Below are 27,500 nucleotides of genomic sequence, written 5' to 3'. Positions count from 1 at the left end.
ACCTATCAATCCATTTATCTACCAATTCATTCATCCATCCATCCATCCATCCAATATTTTTTTACCATATCCATCCATTCATTCACCCAGCCATTCATTCATAAATCATCTATCCATTCATTCATTCATCCTATTTTTTTTACCATCACCATTTATTCATCCATCCATCCATTAATTCATTCATCTATCCATCCATCCTATTACTTTTTTACCATCACCATTTACCTTCAGGGACTCAATATAAATCACGACACCCAATAATTGGAATAATGTAAATCAACTGAACCTTACTGCAAAGTGTTCCCAAACTACACAAAACCCACAAAAACCCCACCAACACTGTGATTGCAATCATTTATGAATAATTTGTCTTTGATCACAATGAAAAAAATTGAACGGAAGCCTGCCGCGCTCATATGTGTAATATCATTCCTTCATGGCACTAAATCTCGGCATGTGCTCTGAGTTCTGGTCAGAAAAAATTGAACATGCTTTTTTTTTTGTTGTTTTTGGCAAAACTAGAGGGAAAAGTTGCACTGCACAAAACACCTACAGATGGATGTTATGATTAAGATGAACTTCGCTCAAAAAGTCGAACGCAAATGCCGAGCATGATACTTGAAGATTTAAATATGGCAAAAGCGGATCAATCTCCTCCGTGTGCTACATGGCTCAAGATATGTGAAATACTGCTTCAGATTGTTGATTAGAAAAGGTCTTTGACTGCATCTGCCACAATCATCCGGGATTACTTCCGAGAACAGTGTATTCTTCTAGTGAGCGGATCAAATAAATGGATAGTTCACACAAAACTGAAAATTAAGTCATCATTATCTCACCCTTTACTTCTTTTAAATCTTTATGAGTCTGCCAAACACAAAATAAGATACCCAGCAAACAAATTTGTGTTTAATAGACGTCTAAACGTAGACAGCTTGGCTAAAACAAGCTAAAATTGGGCTGTCAGTAAAAATCTAATAGACATCTAAGAATAGCCTAAACTAGACTAATCGTCAAATAGACAGATTAGACAGACTTTTTATGTGTAGTCATTCATTTGTGCTTATTTGATGATTAGTCTAGTTTTAGCCTATTCTTAGACTTCTATTAGATTTTCCCTTGACAGCCCAAATTTAGCCTTGTTTTAGTCAAGACGACTATGTTTAGACGTCTATTAGACATCTATTAGACATCTTTTAAAAACAAAAAGTGCTTGTTGGGTACTTTGAAGTATGCTGAAAACTTGTAACTATTGACTTTCATTTTACTTTTGTGGTTCCAAACATTTTAGAGTTTCTTCATTCTGTTGAACACAAAAGAAGTTATTTTGAAGAATGATGAAAATCGGTAACCACTGACTTCCATACAATTTGTTTTTCCAACTATGGAAGTCAATGGTTACTGGTTTCCAACATTCTTCAACATATCTTCTTTTCTGTTCGACAGAAAAAAGAAACTCAAAAATGTTCGTAACCACAAACACAATGCAAGTCAATAGTTACAGGTCTTCATCATTCTTCAAAATATCTTCTTTTGTGTTCAACAGAATAAAGAAACAAAAAAATGCTTGCAACCACACTGAGGGCGAGTAAATAATAAGCACTTTTGTGTGAACCATCCCTTCAACAAAACAAACAGTACCCCAAAATCGTTAAATAACAATAAAAAATATATATATTATCCAAGTTTGCGGGAAACCAAAATATTCACTTGTGATGTTTACATAAATCATTCGAAAATCAATCAAAAAATGAACATACAAAACAAATAAACTATCAAATGACAAAAAAAAAACACCCTCTTTTGTGAGGAAGGTATAGAGTCTATTTTTACGGACGAATGGACCAACCTGCTCTTGAAAGCCGTCTGTATAAACAGCTCACAGAGAGATTTCCCTTTAGAAAACTCCCCACAAAAAAACCTTAACATTTGGAGCGTGGTGGCAGAGACATTCAAAAGTTCAGTTCGGGGGTCTGTTTGACACCCCTTAAACCTTAAGCAGATCCTCGTCGCTGTCGTCAGGATCTAACTGGGCTCTCGTCTGGTTTTTATCCCCATATCGACTCTTATTTTTGCTCCGTGTGTCCACCAGGAGCCCTACCAGATCCTCGTCACTCTCTGCTTTGAGTAATGCCGATTTTAGGCGTGAAGATGAGGGTGCCATTCGGACCCCGGGGACTGTCAGCACCTCGTCTTCGCTGTCCTGCTCATCCAGGGAGAAGGAGCGCAGGGCGTCTGCACGGACCGGTTTGGTTGTGATGTGACCGTTCTCCTGTGGTTCTCGTGTCGGGGTCCCGGTCTCCTCCATCAGCCACTCCATCTCATCTTCACACCCGTCTTCATCTGTATTCACCTAAAAGAAGAGATGGAGAGAAAGACAAGAAGATTGACACACATACATAGTCACGAACATACATATTAGGTTTAATTCTGAGTCATTTTTGAAAATGCTTAAAATGTTACCCTGGAGTATTTGTAAGATACTGGATTTCCTTTCCTGCAGCAGCTCGACACTTTCTGGATTACAAGTTGCCTAAAAAAATAAACAGATGGATATTAAGCAACTCAAGTACAACTCATATGGGGCTCTATTTTAACAATCTAGGCACAAAAGCCTAAAGCGAATGGCGCAAAAGCATTCTGGGCGTGTCCGAATCCACTTGCGCTATTTTAAGGATAGAAAAATACACTATGCGTCCTGGCGCATGGTCTAACAGGGTTATGCTTATTCTCTTATGTATGTTTTAAGCATAACGTGCATTAAACCCATCAGAGTTTCGTCTCCCATTTCCTTTAAAACTAGTTGTGAGGACTTTGTATGTCTAAAAACTGAATGCTTTACTAGCGAAAAAACAGTTAAACAGAGCATCTGCAGCGAGAATAAAAACCGAACCTCCTCTATTTGGCCTCGTTACTTTCTTTTACTTTACTTTTACTGCTTCACTTTTGTGGATGAGGAAACAGTGTTGTACTCACTCCACTGAAGACATCTATTAGCCTACATATTTAATTTAGTTTGTTAAGTGCAAAGATTTTTTTCAAAACTGTTTCTAAATTCAGTTCTAATTTCCAGCAAAGGAATAAATAAACAATAATAAAGTGTGGTCAAACAACTGAGTTATTCAAACACACGTCTTATTCTTATGCTCCATATGGTTATGCATACATCTCAAAAACCCAACAGGTGGACAAATCTAAACTTGTTTTTATTAAAACAAATATAAATATGCATATAAAACAAAGTACTGCTAACAATGATAACATTATACAAATGCAAACGGTCATGAATAAACTGAAAAAAGTTCCCGGAGGTGAAGAAGGCATGAAGGCAGTGGTTTAGCCTATTTAGGTCAATGGTGTAGCCTATTTCAGTTATTCAAAATAGCAACACGCCAACAATGCGCCTTAACACACCTTAATTTTTTAGGCTAGCACGCCCATGAGTCCACAAAGTGGCGCAAATGGATTTGCTATTTAAACAATGTGGTGCAAAACGTGAAAATTGGGGTTGCGCTGGTCTGAAAATAGCACCAAACACATCTTGCGCCGGGTGTATGATAGGGCCAATAGTGTTGAAGTCAAAATTATTCGTATGTTAAGTCATGACGTATGGAATACTATTTCGGGTCCAAGCCACTACTCAGTTGAATTGAAAAAAATTCACTTTATGTCCCCTTTTTAGTCATATCACACATTAAAAGGCATTTAGTTTTTTTTTATAAAATTATGGTGTACCTGGACTTGCTGCATCACAGACATCTATATTTAATGAATCCATATAACTTCTAAAACATGTGTCACATTCTGGCCATCTGATATTAGGTAAGGTTCTATATATTGCTATTGTGATTTCCGAAAGTATTACATCACTTTGTAAACGTTTATTATTAGCATTTGTTGAGCCTCCCGGTAAAGTTTGATCGTGCGACTGGATCCAGAAGCTGCTTTGTGTGACGTCAGACTTAACAAGCGGATTAGCCCTCTTGTTAAATTTGAATACTTTTAAAAATATTTCTTAGGTGCTGTTTATAATTTGGTTTAACACATTTCTAAACATAATAGTTGTAATGACTAATTTCTTATCACATCTGCCTTCATCCATGTTCACCTAAAGGGAGTGACGGATAGAAAGACAGGAAGAGTCATGAACATACAGCGTACATAGTGGCACACATACATTTTCTGTACTTGGAAGATCTTTTGTCTTTGCCATAATATTTTATGCATATTTTTGCAAGATATTAGTATTTAGCTTAAAGTGCAATTTAAAGGCATAGGTTAATTAGGTCAATTAGGCAAGTGGATAAGAGTGGTTTGTTCAGTAGCCAACCAAAAAAAAAAAAACTAAGATGGCTAATAATATTGACCTTAAAGATATATATATATATACATATATATATATATATATATATATATATATATATATATATATATATATATATATATACACATATATATATATATATATATATATATATATATATATATATATATATACACATATATATATATATATATATATATATATATATATATATATATATATATATATACATATACATATATATATATATATACATATACATATATATATATATATATACATATACATATATATATATATATATATATATATATATATATATATATATATATATACATATATATATATATATATATATATATATACATATATATATATATATATATATATATATATATATATATATATATATATATATATATATATATATATATATATATATATATATATATATATATATATATATATATACATACATATATACATATATATACATATATATACATATATACATATATATATATATATATACATATATATATATATATATATATATACATATACATATATATATATATATACATATATATATATATATATATATACATATATATATATATATATATATATATATATATATATATATATATATATATATATATATATATATATATATATATATATATACACACACATATACATATATACATATATATACATATATATACATATATATACATATATACATATATATATATATATATATATATATATATATATATATATATATATATATATATATATATATATATATATATATATATATATATATAAAATGTATTGATTCTTATGTTACTAAAAGACTGACTTCGATACATTGGAATATTAATCAACGTATGATGATTTTCTGTGGTGAAGATTACAGAAGAGAAGAGATTACTTGAAGTGAACTTTAGGTTGAGTCACATGCTCTCTATACAGTACACTGAAATCATGTGAAACTATGTTTATTATTGAGATGTTCGGGATGGGGCCTGGGGGACTGGGGATCCGAGGAACAATGATGGGTGTTGTTGAGTATTAGGGAAGAACATCATAAGACATGAAGAAATTATTTTATGACCAGCGGCGTAGACATGCTGAATAAGTTTCATTGTTAAGACTAATAGAGAAAAATCAATGGTTACAGGTTTTCAGCTTTCTTCAAAATATCTTCTTTTGTGTTCAACAGAAGAAAGAAACTCATGAAGATTTCAAACCAGTGCTGTCCAGTGCTCCTTCGGCTTAGTCCCTTTATTCAACAGGGGTCGCCACAGCGGAAAGAACCGCCAACTCATCCAGCATATGTTTTACACAGCGGATGGCCTTTTAGCTGCAACCCAGTACTGGTAAAAAACCTAGTAAAAGTTTTAATAACCTCCTGTCTTGTTTGTGCAGCAGGAACAAGCACATTTTTAGAAGCAAAACAGTAATGAAGCTGGAAAATTCAGCTTTTAAACAAAAGAATAAATTACATTTTAAAATAGATTCATGCAGAAAACATTTATTCTAAATATATTTTAAAAATATGTGACTATTACTGTGATACAGCATTCTGTGATGCAACTTTCTGTGATTCAACTTTTACTATTTTATTCTTTATTGTATTTTTCAATCAAATAGATGCAGCTTTGATGAGAAGAAAAGATGTATTTTAAAAAGTAAAAAAAAAAAGAAAACTAATGTTTCTAAACGTTTGACTGTCCAGTAAAGTTATGATGCTGAAAAATCAATCAGCTTTAAAACACAGGAATAAATTACATTTGAAAATATATTCATGCAGAAAACATTTATTCTAAATATATTTTAAAAACATGTCACATGTTTTAATTGTATATAAATAACCATTTTATTATTTTATTCTTAATTGTATTTTTCAAAACAAACAGATACAGCTATGATGAAAAGAATAAATGTCATTCAATAATAATAATAATAATAATAATATTAATAATAATGTTTCCAAACGTTTGACTGTCCGTGTCTAAAATGGGCAAGTTTTATTTATTTACTTTTTAAAGATTATTTAGTGTTTTTGAAACAAGTCTCCTCTGCTCGGGTAGGCCGCGTTTATTCAAAATAAAAACAGTAATATTGTAAAACACGATCAGAAATAAAATAGTAATTTTCTGTTTTAACAGTTTAAAATGTCCATATTCCTGTGATGGAAAAGCTATTTTTCTTTTTGTCATAACACCAATCTTCATTGTCACACGATTACTTTATTTATATATTACTCAAATACAGTGTTTCACAACCACGTTCCTGAAGGATCACCAACACTGCATGTTTTGGATGTCTCCTTTGTCTGTCACACCCATTACAGGTTTTTACGTCTCTGCTAATGAGCTGATGATCTGAATCTGGGGTGTTTGGTTAAGGAGACATGGCCTTCAGGAAAGTAGCTGAGAAACACTGCTCTAATATAACTGTCAATGAGAGTTTTAAATGATGTCCATGTCTATTACATAGAAAGTTATTTTTTGTTTTATTGCATTGGTTACCTTTAATTGCGTCGGTACAGATTTGGCTACTGGGAACGCGCGATTCTTCACTTATGCGCAGTGCTGCAGCAGCAAAGGCCACCTTTTCACTTAAAAAAAACATTTTTGCACTTTAAACAAGATACCACCAGGTGGCGCAAGGAACAACCATTTATCCATTGTTGGGCCAGTGCGAGCGAATGCCCCCCAAATCAAACAACCCACTCAGGGATGCGTTTCCAAACACCATTGTTAGCCAACTAAGGTCACAAGTTCCATCGTTATAAATAAATACAAGCAAAAGAAAAAACATAATAGCGTCAGGGTGGTGCAGTGGGTAGCACAATCGCCGCTTGCAAGAAAGCCGCTGGTTCGAGCCCAGGCTGAGTCAGTTGGCATTTCTGTGTTGAGTTTGCATGTTCTCCCTGTGTTCACGTGGGTTTACTCAAGGTGTTCTGGTTTCCCCCACAAGTCCAAAGACATGCGCTATAGGTGAATTGAATAAGCTAAATTGTCCGTAGTGTACGTGTGTGAATGCGAGAGTGTATGGGTGTTTCCCAAGGTTGGGTTGCAACTGGAAAATCATCCGCTGCGTAAAACATATGCTGGATATGTTGGCCGTTCATTCCGCTGTGACGACCCCTGATTAATAAATGTACTAAGCCAAAAAGAAAATGAATGAATGAATGAAAAAACATGGTTACTGGTCAGTTTAAGATATTCCATAAAACACCTTAGGGCTAGGTTTTTTTTTTTTGCTTGAGATTGTCTTTATGTTTCCCTTTTAAATTTAAAGACGTTACATAAAATAATAAAGTAGTTTTAATTACCTCCTGTCTTGTTTGTGCAGCAGGAGAACAAGCAAACAGATTGTGAGCACAACTAACAGCAGGCTAAGCACCGCCCCTAAAGCCTGACTCCGTCCAGAAAGTCCAGTAAGCTCCTCCCCTCCATCAGTACTGTCTATGGAGCTGGAAGAACTATCAAAAAAAAAAAAAAGTCAAATATTATTCATGTGGCAGATCAATGATGTTCAAATGTTCGTGTTTTACTTACATAAATTCACAAACGGTGGAGGTGTGCCAAACAAACAGGTACTGGCAGCTATCGGTCTCTAGCAGGAATTCTGGGATACCCTCTCCTGCTGTTGGGCTGCAGTGGAACAGGATCGCCGAAGACACTGTTTTGGTTTTGTCTCGTCCACAAACAGATTCAGATGGAACCAAGACGTCGAGGTTTCCACCTGACAAAGTACAGCAGGAGGACATTTTATAGAACAGATGCAGTGCAGAAATAATATATATTCATCAATGAAATCTGTGTTAATGAAAATTTACTTTAAAAATAAGTAAAAGTGTAATTTAACAGGAATTTATAGTGCAAAATAAATGTAATTCATAAAACAAAACTGCAACCAATTGATAGTAGATGTGTACTATTTGCTCATAATACAAAAAGGTTATTACTAGGGCTGCATGATATTGAAAAAAATCTGACTGCATTATTTCATTCACTGCGATATACTGTATTTTGCAATATAAATGCAATTTCACAAGATGACTTAAATAGCTTGTAAAGATTGAGATTATTATGAAGGGGAGTGTATCGGCATAAAATACCATTTTAAAATGACAAGCATAGTTAAATACAACAGACAAAAGATGCAAATAAACAAAGATTTTCTGGGGAGTCAAACAGTATTCACTATAATTAATCATTGTATTATAATATTAACACTATATCGTTTTAATTGAGTACAAATGTACATTTAACCTTTTAAGCTACAAATGTTTAATTTATTGTACCTGAATGTTTAAGTTTGCTCAAATGTCTTACAGCCAGGCCTTAAAAACACAAGAAAATAATAAACTTTCACTCGAAGGTTAAAATTTGAAATTACTCCACTATGGTGTTAACAGTAATGTCAGGTCAACTATAATCCTGACTACACTGCAGATCCCTGCGATGTGACTGTGGCAGGCTTTAACATTGCAATATTGATGCTGAAACGATATATTGTGCAGCACTAGTTATTACTAACATACAATAAATAAATAAAAATAAAATTTAGATAAAATACAAACATTTTTATGCAACATTATTTTTGGTGTGAATTCAAAATAATAAAATAAAAAATATATTTTTTTTTAAAAAGAATTAAAATGTATTTTAAACAATATATTTTAACTTTTTTATTACATGATTTACATGAATGAAAGGATGAATCAAAAAGCTATTTAAAAATTGTGTATACACAAATTAATAAAAAATATATTAAAATGTATTTTATCTGTAGAAAACAGTTTTATAAAACAGTATTTTAAATAGTATTTTAGCATTTTTGTTATTAAAAAATATAAAAAGGGTTATGATTAATATAAACAATCAAATAAATAAACTAAAAACAAAACTGAGACATCATACAATATATATATATAACACAATATACACTCATCGGCCACTTTATTAGGTATACCTGTCCCACAGTTCATTAGAGCAAATTTCTAAACAGCCAATCACATGACAGCAACTCAATGCATTTTGGCATGTAGGCACTGTAGAAATTAGACATTGTAGACATGGTCAAGATTATCTGATGCAGTTCAAACAGAGCATCAGAATGGGGAAGAAAGGTGATTTAAGTGACTTTGAATGTGGTAGCTGGTGCCAGACAGCTGGTCTGAGTATTTCAGAAACTGCTGATCTACTGGGATTTTCAAACACCACCATCACTAGGTTTTACAGAGAATGGTCAGAAAAAGAGAAAATGATATGACCCGGAGTGAGATGGCTGCTTGAGTTCTTTGCTCTGCTCAATTTAGTAAATAAATCACGCTTTTTCCTCTGAATTCTTATTTCATTTCGTTGAACAGTCTATTAAAATGTCCGACACACATTATCTGACAAGGATTTTCCTATTTTCACTTCAACGCGTTCGCAGAGGGCCAAAGAAAAGGATACGAAGAAGCCTACTGACCATGCGCCCTCGGCTAATGCCAACACTGACGTAGCTGAAACGCACCTGGACATGTCTTTGATTTTATCAGAAATAAAAGCCAATGGATCACGTCTTGACGGAATCACTAGTCATCTGGAGGGTATTGCCAACTCCGTTTCTTGCCTTCAGAATTCGATTACGGCTCTTTCTGAAAGAGTCACTGATGCTCAATTGCGCCTGGAAGAAGCTGAACGGAGGTCTACCGAGGATTCGGCAACAGCTACAGAAAAGCAGGTGACTAACTTAAAGACGATGATGGATCAGCTGCAGGAAAAAATAGACGACGCTGAAAATAGAGGCCGCCGCAAGAATCTGAAGATTGTGGGCCTGCCAGAAAAAGCAGAGGGCTCTGGTACACTATTATCCTATCTTCAAGATATGATTCCAAAATGGTTAGACCTGCTGGTGGGTTCCCCCGTTCTAGACATTGAACTCCCACTTTTGCATCTGCCAAGCCGAACTCAGCTCCGAGAAGCATCTTAGTTCGGTTTCTGAGGTTCACTGACAAAGAAGCAATCTTAAAAACTGCCATGAAGAAAACGATCACTCATAATGGCTCAGAGCTTCGATTCTACTCTGATCTGTCAGCTGGCCTGCTGCAGAAGCGCCGTGAGTTCAGGACTGTGGGGAAAGCTTTTGTCTCCCGTGGTTTATATCGTGGATTTGCTTATTCGGACAGGCTCAGATGTCTACATAATGGGAAGATTCACCTGTTCAACGACCCGGACTCAGCCAAGGCATATTTGGACTCTCTGGACTGCTAAATCTATTTCCTGGCTGAAAAATATACTTTGACTTTCTGTATAGTGGTTGCTATACAGTATAAGTCACTGATCATGTTTAATGATTTTATTTATTTAGATTTTTTCCAATGGCGTCACCCATTAGTGATAATTATTTATATTAGAGATAACAGTGGAGCGAATTATGACTATAACTTGGTGGTTTCAGTATGCTATTGGCGATTTTTTTCAAAGTTCCTTATTGGGTTTTGTGACTTTTTGATATTATCTGTGTCTCATCAGTTGGGAATGGGGACTTTGGGGGAGGGTTTTATAGGGTTATTTTAGGGTATATAGGGTTACTTTTTTTGGCAGGATCAATGTTATAAAAATGAACATCCTTCCGAGATTAAACGTCCAATTCCAGAATCTGCCATGTTACTTGGATGCAAACTTTAAGAGGATTAATTCCTTAATTTCAAGGTATGTTTGGAATCACAAAAAACCCAGGCTTAAGTTTTTGCTGTTGAATTGATTGAATCTACAAGATGGTTTCCTAGACTCTTATGCTCCCTACCATTTATTCATAATATACAAAAATTCAACATCTTACTAGTATTTTTACGGTAACAATACTCTTTTGATGTGGCAGGATGTTAAGAAATATTTATCCATCCCAAATAAGTGTTCTAAGTCACCTATTACCCTTAATCCTGATTTTCCCAGCTACAATACAGAATATTGGCCCTTTGACTTAGAGATCAAGAGGAGTGTCGGAATTGGGTCATCTCCATAGAATATTTCCCAATTATTCACAGCTATGTTTCAAATGTAAGTTAGACATTGGCACAGTGATTCATGTATTTTGGGAATGTGACAAAATCATAATGTACTGGAATAAGATTCCCAAAAGGATTAAAAAAATAACTGAAAAGACTTTTGCTCTGTCCCCAAAGGTATACCTTCTGAATTGTACATCAGAACTGTGTCTTGATCATGACAAAGAATGTGCATTGAATTTTTGTGTATACTTGGAACAGACTGTGCAGACACCTTCAGTCAATATGTGGCAATCAGACTCCTGCCACTGGAAAAACTGACTTATGATCTACATCAAAGAGCTGAGGTGTTCTGGAGCATTTGGTCCTCCTTCTGAATTTTTCTCGAAAATACTCAATAACCATGTCTTTCTAAATTTGTTTAAAATCTACTTAGATTTTTGTCTTTGCTTTGAAGCATTTGTATGCATTTGTTAGAATATTACAAAAACTGCTGTACATATTGTTACGAGATACCAGTACCACTGTTCTGTTGAAAAAAAAATTTATAGAAAAAGAGAAAATGTCCAATGAGCGGCAGTTCTGTGGGCGCAAATGCCTCGTTGATGCCAGAGGTCAGAGGAGAATGGCCAGACTGGTTCCAGCTGATAAAAAAAGGCAACAATAACTCAAATAACCACTCATTACAACCGAGGTATGGAGAAGAGCATACCGGAGCATACAGGAGCAGAAGACCACACCAGGTGCCAATCCTGTCAGCTAAGAACAGGAAACTGAGGCTACAATTCACACAGGCTCACCAAAATTGGACAAAAGAATATTGGAAAAACTTTGCCCGGTCTGATGAGTCTCGATTTCTGCTGTGACATTCGGATGGTAGGGTCAGAGTTTGGCATCAACAACATGAAAGCATGGATCCATCCTGCCTTGTATTAAAATTTCAGGCTAGTGGTGGTGTAATGGTGGAGGGGATATTTTCTAGGCACATTTTGGGCCCATTAGTACCAATTGAACACTGTGTCAACGCCACATCCTACCCGAGTATTGTTGCTGACCATGTCCATCCCTTTATGACCACAGTGTACCCATCTTCTGATGGCTACTTCTAGCGGGATAATGTCCATGTCATAAAGCGCAAAACGTCTCAGACTGGTTTTTTAAATACATGACAATGAGTTCAGACAGACACCAGATCTTAATCCAATAGAGCACCTTTGGGATAAAGTAGAACGGGAGATTCACATCATAGACAAATCTGCAGCAACTGCGTGATGCTATCATGTCAATATGGACCAAAATATTTCCAGTACCTTGTTGAATCTATGCCACAAAGGATTAAGGCAGTTCTGAATGCAAAAGCGAGCCCAACTCGATACTAGTAAGGTGTACCTAAGAAAGTGGTCGGTGAGTGTATATATAGAAACTTTTACCTATAAAATATTTTTGCAAATTAAGATAAACATTTCCCCACACTGTAGATTCCAATACGCTCTTTCACAGAATTAATCTCACCTTTGATATAATACTTGGCTTTGCTGGAGGAGCCAATTTTCCTGCGGTAACTGTCATTAATCTTGACCTGGCAGATATTGGCACCCAAGCATTTGGAAATGGAGCTGTCTGTGATGCCCGACAGCTGGATGTGGTAGATATAGCGGTCTCCATTGGCTCGGATGTCTCCTGTGGCATTGTGCAAACTGAGGACAGATAAAACACTGCTTTACTCATGCACAAAACCTACAAGTAATGTGGTCGAGATGTAATAGTACATACAGGAATCATAGAGTTTAAGGGATTGTTCAACCAAAAATGAAAAATCTCACTATATAAGCACTTGATCCACATAAAGATTCAAAATGCAATTGAGTGGGCAGTTAGTGATTTTAAATAGACTGAATAATTAAAAAATATGATGTAAAAACATAATCTGTTTTGAGAAATTATGCTACATAAAACATACCTGCACTGAAATAAAACAGAAGTCAAATACTGCGTCCCAATTTGCCTACTTATACTACATTCTAAAAGTACATACTTTTTTGTGGAAAACAAAGGACATATTTTGTGTGAGTGACAGAAGAGTTTGCAAGCTCTGGGTCAAACATTTTCCTCATTAACAAACCATTATTTTGCTTAGTTACGTAACCTGTCAATCATCTCGAAACAGCATCCACGTTTCTTTCATATTTAATAACGTATTGGAGACACAGCAGCAGGTTAATGTGTGATTCGCGAGTCTTTCATGCAGAGAAATCTCCTCAGGTTGTTGCATAATTATGCATTCAGAAGTTAAATGTCAAAAAACGTCTTTAGAGAAGTTTACATTTTTGTTGCACATAAATATAAAGCAGAAAACCTGATTGAAATATTTTCCAGGTTAGATATTAATTGTCATTAAAACACTGAAGCCTCTCTCCTTGATGATTAGTCTCACAAGTGTGTAGTCTGTTTACAATTTTTTCGTTTGTAGATCTAATCAAATTCACTAGTACTATTAATGGAGTACAGACCCTTCTACACTTTGAATAGCTACAGGAAATAGTACTCAATCCAGGAACCTTTGGCATACTCTTTTCAACATTCTACGATCTGGGACATAGAGTTGCTCGATATTGGGAAAAACCATAATAACGATTATTTTGGTCATAATTGTAATCACGATTATTCAAAACGATTACAGTTGAAGTCAACAATATTAGCCCTCCTGTGAATTTTTAAAAAATAAATATTTCCCAAATAATGTTTAACTGAGCAAGGAATTTCTCACAGTATTTCCTATAATATTTTTTCTTCTGGAGAAAGTCTTATTTGTTTTATTTTGGCTAGAATAAAAGCAGGTTTAAATATTTTGAAACTTATTTTAAAGGTCAATATTATTAGCCCCATTAAGCAATATATTTTTTTGATAGTCTGCAGAAGAAACTACTGTTATACAATAACTTGCCTAATTACCTTAATTAAGCCTTTGGATAAAATGATAAAACAGTTGTCAGCAGGAATATTGCATGCTGTTACTTTAAGAGCAGTACAGTTCTGATTTATGGTTTCACTTTCGCATGTCTTTTGATTCTCAACTCGTTTGTTTATTACACAAATGAGGGTTAATATGATTAATTACTAAACAGCGTGTTTTGACAAATTTGCATGTATTTGACCATTAAATCATTAAATTCAATGAATGATGTGCATCCCATGCTGCAAACATAACATTACAGTACATGCTTTTTGTAATTTTTATGTGAAACTAAGCTTTGCAGAGCAACAAATGTGTACAACTGGAAAGGGGGCGGTATAAGATAAAATAATCGTTTTATCTCGATTAATGTTTGTTCATATTTGTTAGAAGCCGTAATCGAAACTGAATTCTCAATTAATTGCACAGCCCTACTGGAACATACTAATTATATTTTTTAATGCTATTTAGGACACCGCTATACCGAATAGAAATGCTAATTTGCTCTCTTCCAGCAGGGAGCACCTATAGAACAGCAGGAATAACTGTGCAGCGTGATGTCAAATCTAGCAGGATTTTAGCGATTTCATAAACTACACAGCCTCTCAATATTCGCAGATTAAATTCAGGCAAACTTTAGCGTTCAACTATGCATTGTATAATTAAAAATAATACAATATGTAATACCTTATAAAATAACATTTAAGACTTTTTAATCCCTAAATTGATTTATCAACTTTGCTTTTTAAAACCCCACAGACACCCTGTGTAAGTTCTGTGTGAAATAACGAGAAATTAGACACTCACCGGTAATAAAGGGATCCCAGGCTGAACGTGGCTCCTGTTTTGGCAACCTTAATGGTCCCGTTGACCATCTCTACTTCCTCCTGCTTCACAGCACATGCTGATCGAGTTTCCCACTCAAACCAGAACTCACAAGATTTTTCCTCCCTAAAATATAAAAAGGCAAAAATCAGGACTTTATTTAACTCTGGAATATATTTACATAAATATACACTCACTGGCCACTTTATTAGGTAAACCTTACTAGTACCCCGTTTTGCCCTCAGAATTGCCTTAATCCTCAGAAAGGGATGGACATGGTCAGCAACAATACTCAAGTAGAATGTGGCGTTGACACGATGCTCAATTGGTACTAATGGGCCCAAAGTGTGCCAAGAAAAAAACCAATCCATTACATAACACCACCAGCCTGAATTGTTGATACCAGGCAGGATGGATGCATGCATTCATGTTGTTGATGCCAAATTCTGACCTTAACATTCGAATGTCGGAGCAGAAATCGAGACTCATCAGGCCAGGCAACGTTTTTCCAATCTTCTATTGCCCAATTTTGGTGAGCCTGTGTGAATTGTAGCCTCAGTTTACTGTTCTTAGCTGACAGGAGTGGCACCCGGTGTGGTTTTCTGCTGCTGTAGCCCATCAGCCTCAAGGTTGGACGTGTTGTGCGTTCAGAGATGCTCTGCTGCATACCTCAGTTGTAAGGAGTGGTTATTTGAATTACTGGTGCCTTTCTATCTGCTCGAACCAGTCTGGCCATTCTCCTCTGACATCAACAATCTGCACCCACAGAATTGCTGCTCACTGGATATTTTCTCGTTTTTTTTAAACCCTAGAGATAGTTGTGCATGAAAATCCCAGTAGATCAGCAGTTTCTGAAATACTCAGACCAGCCTGTCTGGCACCAACAAATTCACTTAAATCACCTTTCTTCCCCATTCTGATGCTTGGTTTGAACTGCAGCAGATCGTCTTGATCATGTCTACATGCCTAAATGCATCGAGTTGCTGGCATGTGATTGGCTGATTAGAAATTTGCGTTAACGAGCAGTTGAACAGGTGTACCTAATAAAGTGGCCAGTGAGTGTATATTATTGATGTAACATATTTGTACCAAAAAACGCAGTGTTATTTTAACCAACATGTGCCAAACTCATATCTTAGAATAAACTTATATTTAATTAATTGATATTTATTCTTAAAAGACTGGTAAAAACTAACCTATTTCACAGATGTTAAAATGCCAAAATTAACAATCCCTGCAGGGTTTAGGATTGAGATAGGGGTAGATATCAATAAAATACAATTATAGGGAAATTGAATAAATAATATAAATATTTCTTGTACTTCTCGTATAACTTCCGGTCGCAGCCATATCTGATCTAGCAACAACCCATTAAAACTGTTAAAGGAAGTGAAGGAAGGAAACTGTTGAAGGAAGTGATGCGCCTTTCACTTTCCATGCATTTTTAGACAAAATATGTGAACGGCCCTTTACGCAGATATTTTAGCCCATCATTGATTATTTATTTACTAGTGTAAATGTGTGTAAAAATAAATTATGTTAAGTTCAGTAATATTACTTAAATATACAAAAAATGTTTATACGATTTATTGCCAATACAGTCTGCAAAATAATATTTTCTGTCATTTAGTAAATATATTATCAAGAGACATTCTTTGTTTACCAAACAAGTGGCTCTAAATGGAATGTATAGCTTAAATAAAAGTTTAAGAGGTTTTTGTTTTTCATGTCATGCATTAAGTTTTTAGTTACTTTACTCTCAAAATCCTTCCAAATAAATCTGCAGATTCTTTCGTTATTTATTTTTTTTATCTTCCAAACCCTAACCCAATCTTTTGTCTGCACATTCTGTCTTTAGGCCCACACGGAATCTGCACGCACAGAATTCGGCAGATTTTTAGCCCATCAGTGATTTTGTTTATTTACTTGAGTAAATGTGTGTTAAATATATATTTATTCATTCAGTTTTTAAAATAATTTCAAAATAATTATTGACTAAAATGAAAATATTTAAATGATTCATTTACAATACCATTTGTAAAGTAATATTTTCTGTCTTTTAGTAGTTATATTATATGAGAGACGTGGTTTGTTTACCAAATAAAGTGGATCTAAATGGATTTGCATTGTAAACATAAAATAAAAGTTATAATAAAAAAAAGTTAAAATAAAAGCTATTATTTTTTATTAATATATTAAGTTTTTAGTTATGATAAAAAACATAACTAAATCATTCCGCATAAATCCGCAGATTTTTAACAAAATTCTCCGCAGAAATAGCAAAAAATGTCCGCAAACTCTGTCTGGCCATATGGCATAACTCACTTGAACAGTAGTTTGGGATGGCCGAATGTACTTCCACACTTCAGCTGTATGACTGTTTTGGCTGGTTTCTTGTTACCGCACATTTCGTCACCCATGGAATAATTGACCAGGATCTTTCCATCTGATGAGGACACAAATTGATGAGAAACCAACAAGTTACATAAGAGAAGCTTAAAATCCACATACCGATTAACTCCATGGTTTGTGTGTGAACTCGGCCTAGAGTCTCTGTTTTTCCTCCGGCCAGTCTACGACACACGGCAGCCTCTGCAGCACAGCCCGGCTGACCTCCGTGAATGGCCTGACACAGATTAAAATAGTAGCTGTGGGAAAAAAGCATTACAGTTATTAATGCATTAAGGAGACAACTGTATTAAGGAGAAGGCCAGTTCATAATTTCACACAGTCAACAGATACTGGTGCAATAGTACACCAGGGCTTTATTACTGATTAAATGTGCCGTTCCGCTGAGTTGAATATGTCATACTGTTACAGTACTGCAAAAATGTGAACAAAAATATCCAAAAACACACAAATATCGACATTTTGGCTGATATAACTGAAAACCAGTATGGCTGCAAAAATAATAGTCCTATACACCACTCTGTGTATAGTAGTTTATAATATCTTATACACTATATATCTTTATATTAAAAATAATTTTACAAAGCAGCATTCTAAAAATACGAATTTTTTTTACATGCACACATGCATAAATACTGTACATACATATAAATTAGATATCCATGATAAACCAAGTCACTAGATACCATACAAATAAAAATATATAAAAAATAAATATATATAAATGTATGTACAATTGTGCTTTTACTTTTAATAATCATTTGATTTATTACATTCTGTTGCTTTTTTGTGGTTTTTTTTATTAGTATACAATCTCAATTTTTTGTTTGAATTATTTTAGTTTGTTGAATGAAAACAATACATTTAAATAAAATATATGTTTTTTCCTTTTGGTTAGAGTTTTTGTATTATAAGTAACATTTCAGTTCTATGGTTTTAGTTTTGTTGATGCTTTATAATGTAATGTTTTTCTAATATTAGCCTAACCAAACCAATGCTGATAATAAAATGTACAACTGTACTATTGTCTAGAAAATATGATCATATCACTCCAATTTTATCCTCCTTACACTGGCTGCCTGTTAAGTTCCGTATTGATTTTAAAATATTCCTTTTTACCTATAAAGCTTTAAATAATCTAGCTCCTGTTTATCTAACCAACCTGCTGTGTCGCTACTATCTAACCCGCTTTTTAAGATCTCAAATCTCAGGGCTTCTGGTAGTACCTAGAATAGCAAAGTCGAGTAAAGGAGGTTGAGCCTAAACTCTGGAATAGCCTTCCTGATAACGTCCAAGGCTCAGATACACTCTCTCAGTTCAAAACTAGATTAAAGACCTATCTTTTTAGTTAGGCATACACGCAACACATTGCATAACGATATGATGCATGAATGTGCTCCACGCAGGTGAGCGGGCTTGACAACCACCTGTAGAACACACTCCTCCTGTCTTAATACACCAGACATTGTCCCGCCGATGTCCTACTCACACCTGCAGTTCCACACAGAAAGTTTGGCCAGAAGAATAATGGTCCTGCCCAACAGAGCCTGGTTTTTCTCGAGGTTTTTTTTCCCTTCACCTCGTTACTGGTGAACATTTTTTTCCTCGCCATTGTTTTCACTGGCTTGCTCGGATCGGTACTTGTGGAGCTGCACATCAATGGATTTGCTCTTCAGTGCTTGGACTTTCAGTTATGAAAATTAAACCACAATGAACGGAACTAAACTGAACTTCAACTTTGAAAACTGGACTTTACTAGAACTTCTATGCTAAGCTGCTTCGACACAATCTACATTGTAAAAGCGCTATAGAAATAAACATGAACTGAATCTATATAAATCTACATTTTTTGTTGGTTCTATGGTGTCATTTTGTTAATGATTAAATAAAATTCATTTTGTACAAAAAATAAAAATACATTTCTAAAAATTTTAAAATGTAAAAATCCAAAACAAAAACACTGCTTAAGAAGAGGAACAAACAAGGAAAAAACAACGCCATGATATTATATTTTTCTAATATTAGCCTAATCAAACCAATGCTAAAAATAAAAATATTGTCCATTACCTACAGGGGGTGTGTCCAAAGTGTTTTTGCACAGCTGAAAATTACAGTGCTCTTCCAACAATGCTTAACCCTTGTCAGAGGATTAACAAAATGGCAAGTGCGCACCTTTTCATATAAAACGAATGCTCAGAGCCTCGCCACACTGCTGGCTTTCTAAAAACCTCAGCTCTTACATTGATAGGGGTTCCATGCTTTTTCAAGCACCTTTTTAATGTACCATTCCTTACTGTACTTAACATTTCACTTCTACTTAATACTTACAGTACATTAAAAATGTCTGTAACTTTGAAAAAATGTTTTTCAAAAGGACTTTAATTAAATGTTAAATTTAATACTGGTGATATTTTATAAAATATAAATAAATTGTGCATTATTTGTCAGTGTTATTGTACAAGATTTAAATGTTAGATTTAAGAATTTCTCAGTGTTTTCCTTCTGTTTTTGACAATTGAGTACAATTGTACAATTGAACAGCCCTTTCTGTTGAGCGCATGACCAATCATAGGGGTGTAAGAACTCGCTTGCTATAAATGCTCATGTTGTTCTGTGCATGTTTTGTTTGATACATTCAAAGAGTGTTCTCTGGAAAACCCAGGAAAAAACACTTCATGGGAGATGCATTCATTTTGTCATACATTCACTTCACATAGCAGTGCAAATAAAGCCAAACAGACGAACAGTGTTGAAACTCACGAGTCTTGTCCGTTGCTGAATTTCCATGGCTCTGTTAGAGAGGAGAGAGTGCGCAGGTCATACGTTTGGTGTTGTCCTGCTAGTTTGCACTCCATCTTTCTGGGTGGACAAACCACATTGGTTCTCCACTGGAAGGTGGCAGAACAGCCCTGGGTTTCGCTGATCAGCTGTGGACTTCCACGACCCGCCGCTCGATCACAAGAGAACAAGATTGAAGACTGACGCTTCCCTCGCAAAGCTGTGACATACAGAAAAACATCATCTTAAAACGAAGCGCATTCACTCAGCATGATGCATACAACATTCAAATAAATATATACATCATATGTTCACGTCACGTGCAAACAAATTGCAGAAACTAGTAATTACACGTTAGTTTTTAAATATTACTCATTTAAATACAACTTCACATACAATTTAACATTTCAAGTGTACCTAAAATTACTTATTAATGTAAAAAATTGCTTATTTCTATTGTTTTGTAAAACTATTTATTTAAAAATGAAACAAGTCTGTCATGTTGTTGACTAAATGTTTTTAAAGGGGAGCTGAAATGAATAAATAAATAAATAAAAATAATGGCGCAGTGGGTAGCACAATCGCCTTACAGCAAGAAGGTCACTGGTTCAAGCCCCGGCTGGGTCAGTTGGTGTTTCTGTATGGAGTTTGCATGTTCTCCCCATGTTGGTGTAGGTTTGCTCCAGTTGCTTTGGTTTCCCCCACAAGACCAAACACTTGCGCTATAGGTGAATTGGGTAAGTTAAATTGTCCGCAGTGTATGAGTGTGAATGAGTGTGTATGGATGTTTCCCAGTGCTGGGTTGCAGCTGGATTACTATTTTAATATACTTATTTCATTGGGTCAATAAATGATGTGATTTACATAATGAGTTGTTCATACCGTCAGTACAGAAGCCCCATTTCCTATCTTTGTCATAGTTGCTTGTGGTTGCGCACCACTTCCTGCCATCAGTCCTGCCATCAGTTGTGCATTCAGTGAAAAGCTTACTCATGAACGTAAAGGGAAAAGTGCATACTTCATCTTTATCTGTGACTGAAAGAACAAACCAACAAACATTAGAATCATTCAGGAAGAACTAGATGTGTAACTAAACTCTTTCATCTGATTCCAACTTAGATTGCCATTAACCTTGCTTGACTGCAATGCAATTTGTGTTTACTTTAAAACACAATTTGGCAAAAACAATGCATCATAAATGATACTTATTTATTATCTTCCAGAATAAAATGCATCAACTGTGAACCCATGCCTTAAATTTTAGACATTTATTATTTAAGGTTTCTGCAAATTTCAAGTCAAATTTAAGACTTTAAGACGATTTTGAATGAAATTTTAGACTTCTACAGGGCTAAACACTAAGGATTTTTTCTAATGGTCTGGTTGTTGTTGCTTTTTTAAATGTTATTTGATATTTGATAAGTTATTTCTGAGCCAGATATTTTAATTTGTCAAAACAAGAAATCTCTAGTTGAATACACTTTTTTTTTCAAAATAAATGTTTCTTTAAAAAAAAAAAAAAAAGACAAGTTTACAAATATATTTATTATGGGCACAATTACAAGAATGATCAAAAATATATATTTGTTGGCTTTTTGGCCGAATGGATTGAGTAGAACTCATATTCAACCTGCTGCTTTCTGTTATAAAACCTTGCCTATTCCATGCCTATTTACAAATATTATGTCTGTTTCCGTCCTACTTCTGTACATAGTTTTTGTATGACTGGAGGATTATATAAAGGGAAATATTGCTCCGTTATTATCATGAGAAATTGTTTTTAGGTTTCTTCCCCTGATTAGATAATTAAATTAGGACAATTTGCTGTTAAAATGGCAAAGCAAAAATAAGACGTGATTTAACCGTTTTAGGACTTTTTAAGACCCCGCAGACACCCTGTTTTTCCTAGAGATTCCTATATCTAAATCCTAAATTTGGAAATTTAGATGTACTTTCTAAAGAACTATAATTAATAGTATATACAAACAAATTTTTTTAATAGTTTTTTTAATTATAAAAAAAATAACTACAGAACTACTGAAAATTAAAATGTATTTTCTAATTATTTAAATATTTAAATCATTAATTCTAAAATTTATTAACTGACTATTAACACTGACAAAATGCACCATTTTCCACTGTCCACTTTAGCTTACACTTTTTTGTTGTTTCACAAAAGTCCAAATTTTACATATGCTCAAAAATGTTTTAATTAATATTATTATGTATAACTATTATTCAAAAAACGACATACTTTCTGATATTTTTAATATTGTTAAAGATTAAAAATATCAGACCTACAGGTAATATGTAGACCTAATCTAAAGTGAGGACTATTAATGCTTTATAAATTGCTTATAAATCACAATTAAATCACAATTAAAGGCTCAGGTAAATTCTAAACAGGAAAAAAGAAATAAATGATTTTATTTACTTCTATTCATTTGAAGAGACACAAATGAAACTGAATCAAATGAAATATATCTTTGCAACCTTATCTAAAATAAAATTACTGTACAGTTTAAACATCGCTAAGTAACATTGAAACATTGCATCCTATTATTTTGTTAGATATTACATTGTTGTTATTTTTATCCAATTTTATGTTATAGTTTGACACTCTTGTTATTCAGCAGCAAATTTTACTTTTTATATAAGATTGCAAAGATTATTTTTCATTTGATACTGAGCCTTTAACTGTCATTTATAAGGGATTTATAAACCATAAATAGTCCTCACTTTAGATAAGGTCACAAAACTGCATCAAGTTGAGTTAATAACCCTGGGACCTTATATAGACAGGTGTATGCCTTTTAAAATCATGTCCAATCAACTGAATTTACAACAGGTGAACTCCAATTAAGCTGCTGAAACATCTTAACATTGATCAGTGGAAACAGAATGTACCTGAGCTCAACTTAGAGCTTCACGACAAAGGCTGTGAATACTGATGTACATGTGAATTTTCAGGTTATTTTATTTTTAATAAATTTGAGACAATTTCAAAAAATCTTTTTTCACATTGTCATTATGGGGTATTGTATGTAGAATTTCGAGAAAATAAAAGAATTTAATTCATTTTGGAATAAGGCTGTAACATAAACAAATGTGAAAAAAAGTGAAGCGCTATGAATACTTTCCGGATGCACTGTAAATGACTATTGCAGATAAACACATTGTGATATCGATGCTCAAACAATATACTGTCATCCCTACCTTGAGGACAGGAGTCTCCTCCGCTGTACTGCATCATTACAGACTGCTCTTCTCTCTTGTAGTCCAGGTTCATGAGTTTACTGTTCCCATATGAAGCCGTTGAACCAGTGGAAACCAGACACACTGCGCTGTCTTTACAACCAGTGTTGGCCACAGTCCCACACACATTGATGTTGAAGGAGCCAGAGGTTACAGGAACCTAAAAAGAATAATTACAAGCATATAGAGTAAAAATAAGTGAAATATAAGTAAAATAAACAATGTTTTCTGGTTTTCTGGGAGTCTAACAGTAGTACAGAAATTGAACAATCAAACAAAATAAAATAGTTATCATTGAAAAATAATTTATACATATACTACCGGTTCAAAAGTTTAGGTCAGTTTTTTTTTCATGCTTTTTTAAAAAGAAAATTACTCTGTTCATCAAGGCGGCATTTATTAAATGTAAAAAAAATTGTTAAATATTTTTACAATTTTTAAATAAATGCTTTCTTATTGTATGAAGTTTCAAATGAAATTATTACTCCAGTCATTATTGCTTTTATTACTGTTACCATTAATAATAATAATAATAATATTAATAATTATTATTATTATTATTATTATTATTAATATTAATATAAGAGTGATTTCTGAAGGATCATATGACTCTGAAGACTGGAGTACTGAAGCTGAAAATTCATCTTTAAAATCACTGGAATAAATTATTAAAATTTTTAGCTTGATGAAATAAATGCAGCCTTGGTGAGCAGAATAAGATAATTTTAAAACATTTTAAAATCCTACTGACCCTAAACTTTTGACCGGTAGTGTATACATTTAATAATACCTTTATCTTTTTATCATTAATAAATAATGTAATAATCTTATGCGATGTGACTATTGCGAATACACTCATTGCTATATAGATGCTTAAACAATATATCGTTCAGCCCTAATACAATACATAAAACATGACTCTGTTATTCAAAGCCTTTTTTAAAAGATGAAGTTTCAACTCCTTTTGAACACAGATTCTGTGGAGATTATTCTAACAGAAAGAGGTCGACTATTCCACAATTTGGGACCCACAATGGCAAAAATCACAGTCTACCTTTTTCTTTAACTTTGATCTGGAAACCTTAAAGAATTTCTGACTTGATGACCTTAAACATCTAGCCAATATGTCAACAGTCACAACTTCAGATAAATAAGAAGGTGCCAGACCATTTCAAAAAATTATAAAATTATATTACATTTAGAAATTATATTCATATCACAATATATAGCTGAAGCCGAAATGATTCGCAGTCCTGTGATTTTTTTCTCTTTCAAATATTTCCCAAATGATGTTTAACAGAGCAAAGAATTTTTCACAGTATTTCCTATAATATTATATTTTCTTCTGGAGAGTCTTATTTGTTTAATTTAGACTAGAATCAAAGCAGTTATAAAATTTTTTTTCAACACCATTTTAAGGTCAAAATGATTAGCCCCTTAAAGCTAAATGTATTTTTGATAGTCTACAGAACAAACCATCATTATACAATAACTTGCCTAATTACCCTAACCTGCCTAAATAACCAAGTTAAGCATTTAAATGTCACATCAAGCTGAATACTAGTATCTTGAATAATATCTAGTAAAATATAATGTACAGTCATCATGGCAAAAGAAATCAGTTATTAAAACTATTATGTTTAGAAATGTGTTGAAAAAATTATACAGAGGGGCTAATAATTCTGACTTCAACTGTATATCGTGATGTCAGTTTTTTTTCCAATATTGTGCAGCCATACTTATGAATACATTTTATAAATTTATGAAAACAAATTAATTATAATTTTTTTTACATTTTAGTCTGTTTTGCCCCTCGCTCTCTATTACCTGAACGACTCCAGTCAGTGCTGAGAGGTCAAAGGTGTATCGCAGCTGAGAGACTGTCAGATTGCAGCCATGCGCCGTGATGATTTCTGGACAAACCACAGGAGTGGCCCATTCAAACACATACATGCAGCTGTGAGCCCGAATCATCCGAGGAGAACCCTGATATGGAGAACAAACACTTACACTCGGGTACAACAGAAATGAATACCAAAAACAAAACTGTACAAACATCCAATTTGAAACAACCGAGTAGGACTGGACGATATGACAAAAATATATATAAAACTGCGTATACACAGTTGAAGTCAGAATTATTAGCCCTCTGTATTATTAGCCCCCTTGTTTATTTTTTTCCTCAATTTCTGTTTAACAGAGACGGTTTTCTAAACACATTTCTAAACATAGTTTTAATAACTCATTTCTAATAACTGATTTATTTTATCTTTGCCATGATGACAGTAAATAATATTTTACTAGATATTTTAAGACACTTCTATACAGCTTAAAGTGACATTTAAAGGCTTAACTAGGTTAATTAGGTTAACTAGGCAGGTTAGGGTAATTAGGCAAGTTATTGTTTAACAATGGTTTGATCTGTAGACTATCGAAAAAAAATATAGCTTAAAGGGGCTAATAATTTTCTCCTTAAAATGGTGTTTAAAAAATTTAAAACTGCTTTTATTCTAGCCGAAACTAAACAAATAAGACTTTCTCCAGAAGAAAAAAAGTATTACCAGACATACTGTGAAAATTTCCTTGCTCTGTTAAACATTATTGGGGAAATATTTAAAAAAAGAAAAAAAATTAAAAGGGGGGGGCTAATAATTCTGACTTCAAATGTGTGTGTGTGTGTGTGTGTGTGTCCTTTACACAACATGTAAAGGATTGTTTAATTTTTTTACATTTTAAATGATCTTCTCAGAACTGTACTCATATTTCTCATTTTATTTAGAACTTGTTTGATTAAAAATGTAGAAATACAAAAGAAATATGAATAAAATATAAAATACTTTTTAAAAACTAGCTACAGGTCCAATATTGCTAAATAAAATGCAAAAATGTAAACACTGTGTATGTATAGGTGTACTGTATGCATACAAATTCAGTATGTGTATATTTGAGTAGGTTTATGTATATATGTGCACATTTTCTGACTTTTTGAGAAATATGCTGTATAATAGTTATTATAAGGCCTGCACAATTAATCAATTTTAAACCACGATAAGCAAAAGCTGAGATTATTTAGATTATTACCAAAGTCCCTTTAAGTGCTCTCTTGGCTGTTACAGCGATTCCTCTGGATCCACACACGAGCGCGTTTGTTTGCTTTATTTGTTTGCTTTACATATAGAGCACATTTAAAAACAACAGATGTTGACCAAAGTGCTTTACAAAAAGACCAGCATACAAAAATCTATACTTATATATAAAAAAGGAAAATATATAAAACAGATTAAAATTAATTACACTGCAGCGCAAGTTTTCTCCACCGCGTCTATTGCAGATCAGCTGTGATAACCGCACATAGACTGTAACCGTGGCCATTTATCTGTATCTGCGGCACTCGATGAATAACGCCAGAGCCATGCTGACCGTTAGAGCCAATCACAGCCCTTTCTGTTAAGCACGGAAACACAATGACCAATCACAGGCATTTAAGAACTCACGCAACAACACTCAAAAAGCAAGCGGGATAAAATTTACATTTGTTTATTTGCTAAAAATGCTCCTGTTGTCTTCCGTGATTGCATTTTAGTTTTGTTTAATACATTTAACCTCTGAAAGTCAAGTATCAATACATTTTCTTCTAGAGAAAGTCTTATTTGTTTTATTTAGGCTAGAATAAAAGCAGTTTTTAATTTTTTAAAAAACATTTTAGGGACAAAATTATTAGCCTCTTTAAGCTATATTTTTTCAGATAGTTTACAGAACAAACCATCGTAATACAATAACTTGCCTAATTACCCTAACCTGCCTAGTTAACCTAATTAACCTAGTTAAGCCTTTAAATGTCACTTTAAGCTGTATAGAAGTGTCTTGAAAAATATCTAGTCAAATATTATTTACTGTCATCATGGCAAAGATAAAATAAATCAGTTATTAGAAAT

The 27,500-nt window shown here is 33.7% G+C and overlaps 1 protein-coding gene across 1 annotated transcript in view; it reads right to left on the bottom strand.

The window, feature by feature from the left end:
* Window positions 1-1,651: 1,651 nt before the first annotated feature.
* Window positions 1,652-27,500, bottom strand: part of igf2r (insulin-like growth factor 2 receptor) — a 90,674-nt gene continuing 64,825 nt past the window's right edge. The window contains 12 exon segments of the mRNA XM_056480830.1: window positions 1,652-2,353; window positions 2,464-2,533; window positions 7,677-7,826; window positions 7,903-8,089; window positions 12,858-13,042; window positions 15,106-15,249; window positions 17,449-17,569; window positions 17,635-17,771; window positions 20,293-20,530; window positions 21,193-21,345; window positions 23,527-23,725; window positions 25,393-25,551. Coding sequence (XP_056336805.1) covers window positions 1,988-2,353; window positions 2,464-2,533; window positions 7,677-7,826; window positions 7,903-8,089; window positions 12,858-13,042; window positions 15,106-15,249; window positions 17,449-17,569; window positions 17,635-17,771; window positions 20,293-20,530; window positions 21,193-21,345; window positions 23,527-23,725; window positions 25,393-25,551 — 2,109 coding nt within the window. The 3' untranslated portion in view covers window positions 1,652-1,987.

The sequence above is a fragment of the Danio aesculapii genome, chromosome 20, assembly GCF_903798145.1.
Source record: "Danio aesculapii chromosome 20, fDanAes4.1, whole genome shotgun sequence".
In the NCBI taxonomy this organism is placed as follows: domain Eukaryota; kingdom Metazoa; phylum Chordata; class Actinopteri; order Cypriniformes; family Danionidae; genus Danio; species Danio aesculapii.
This window is presented reverse-complemented; position numbering and strand designations above follow the sequence as displayed.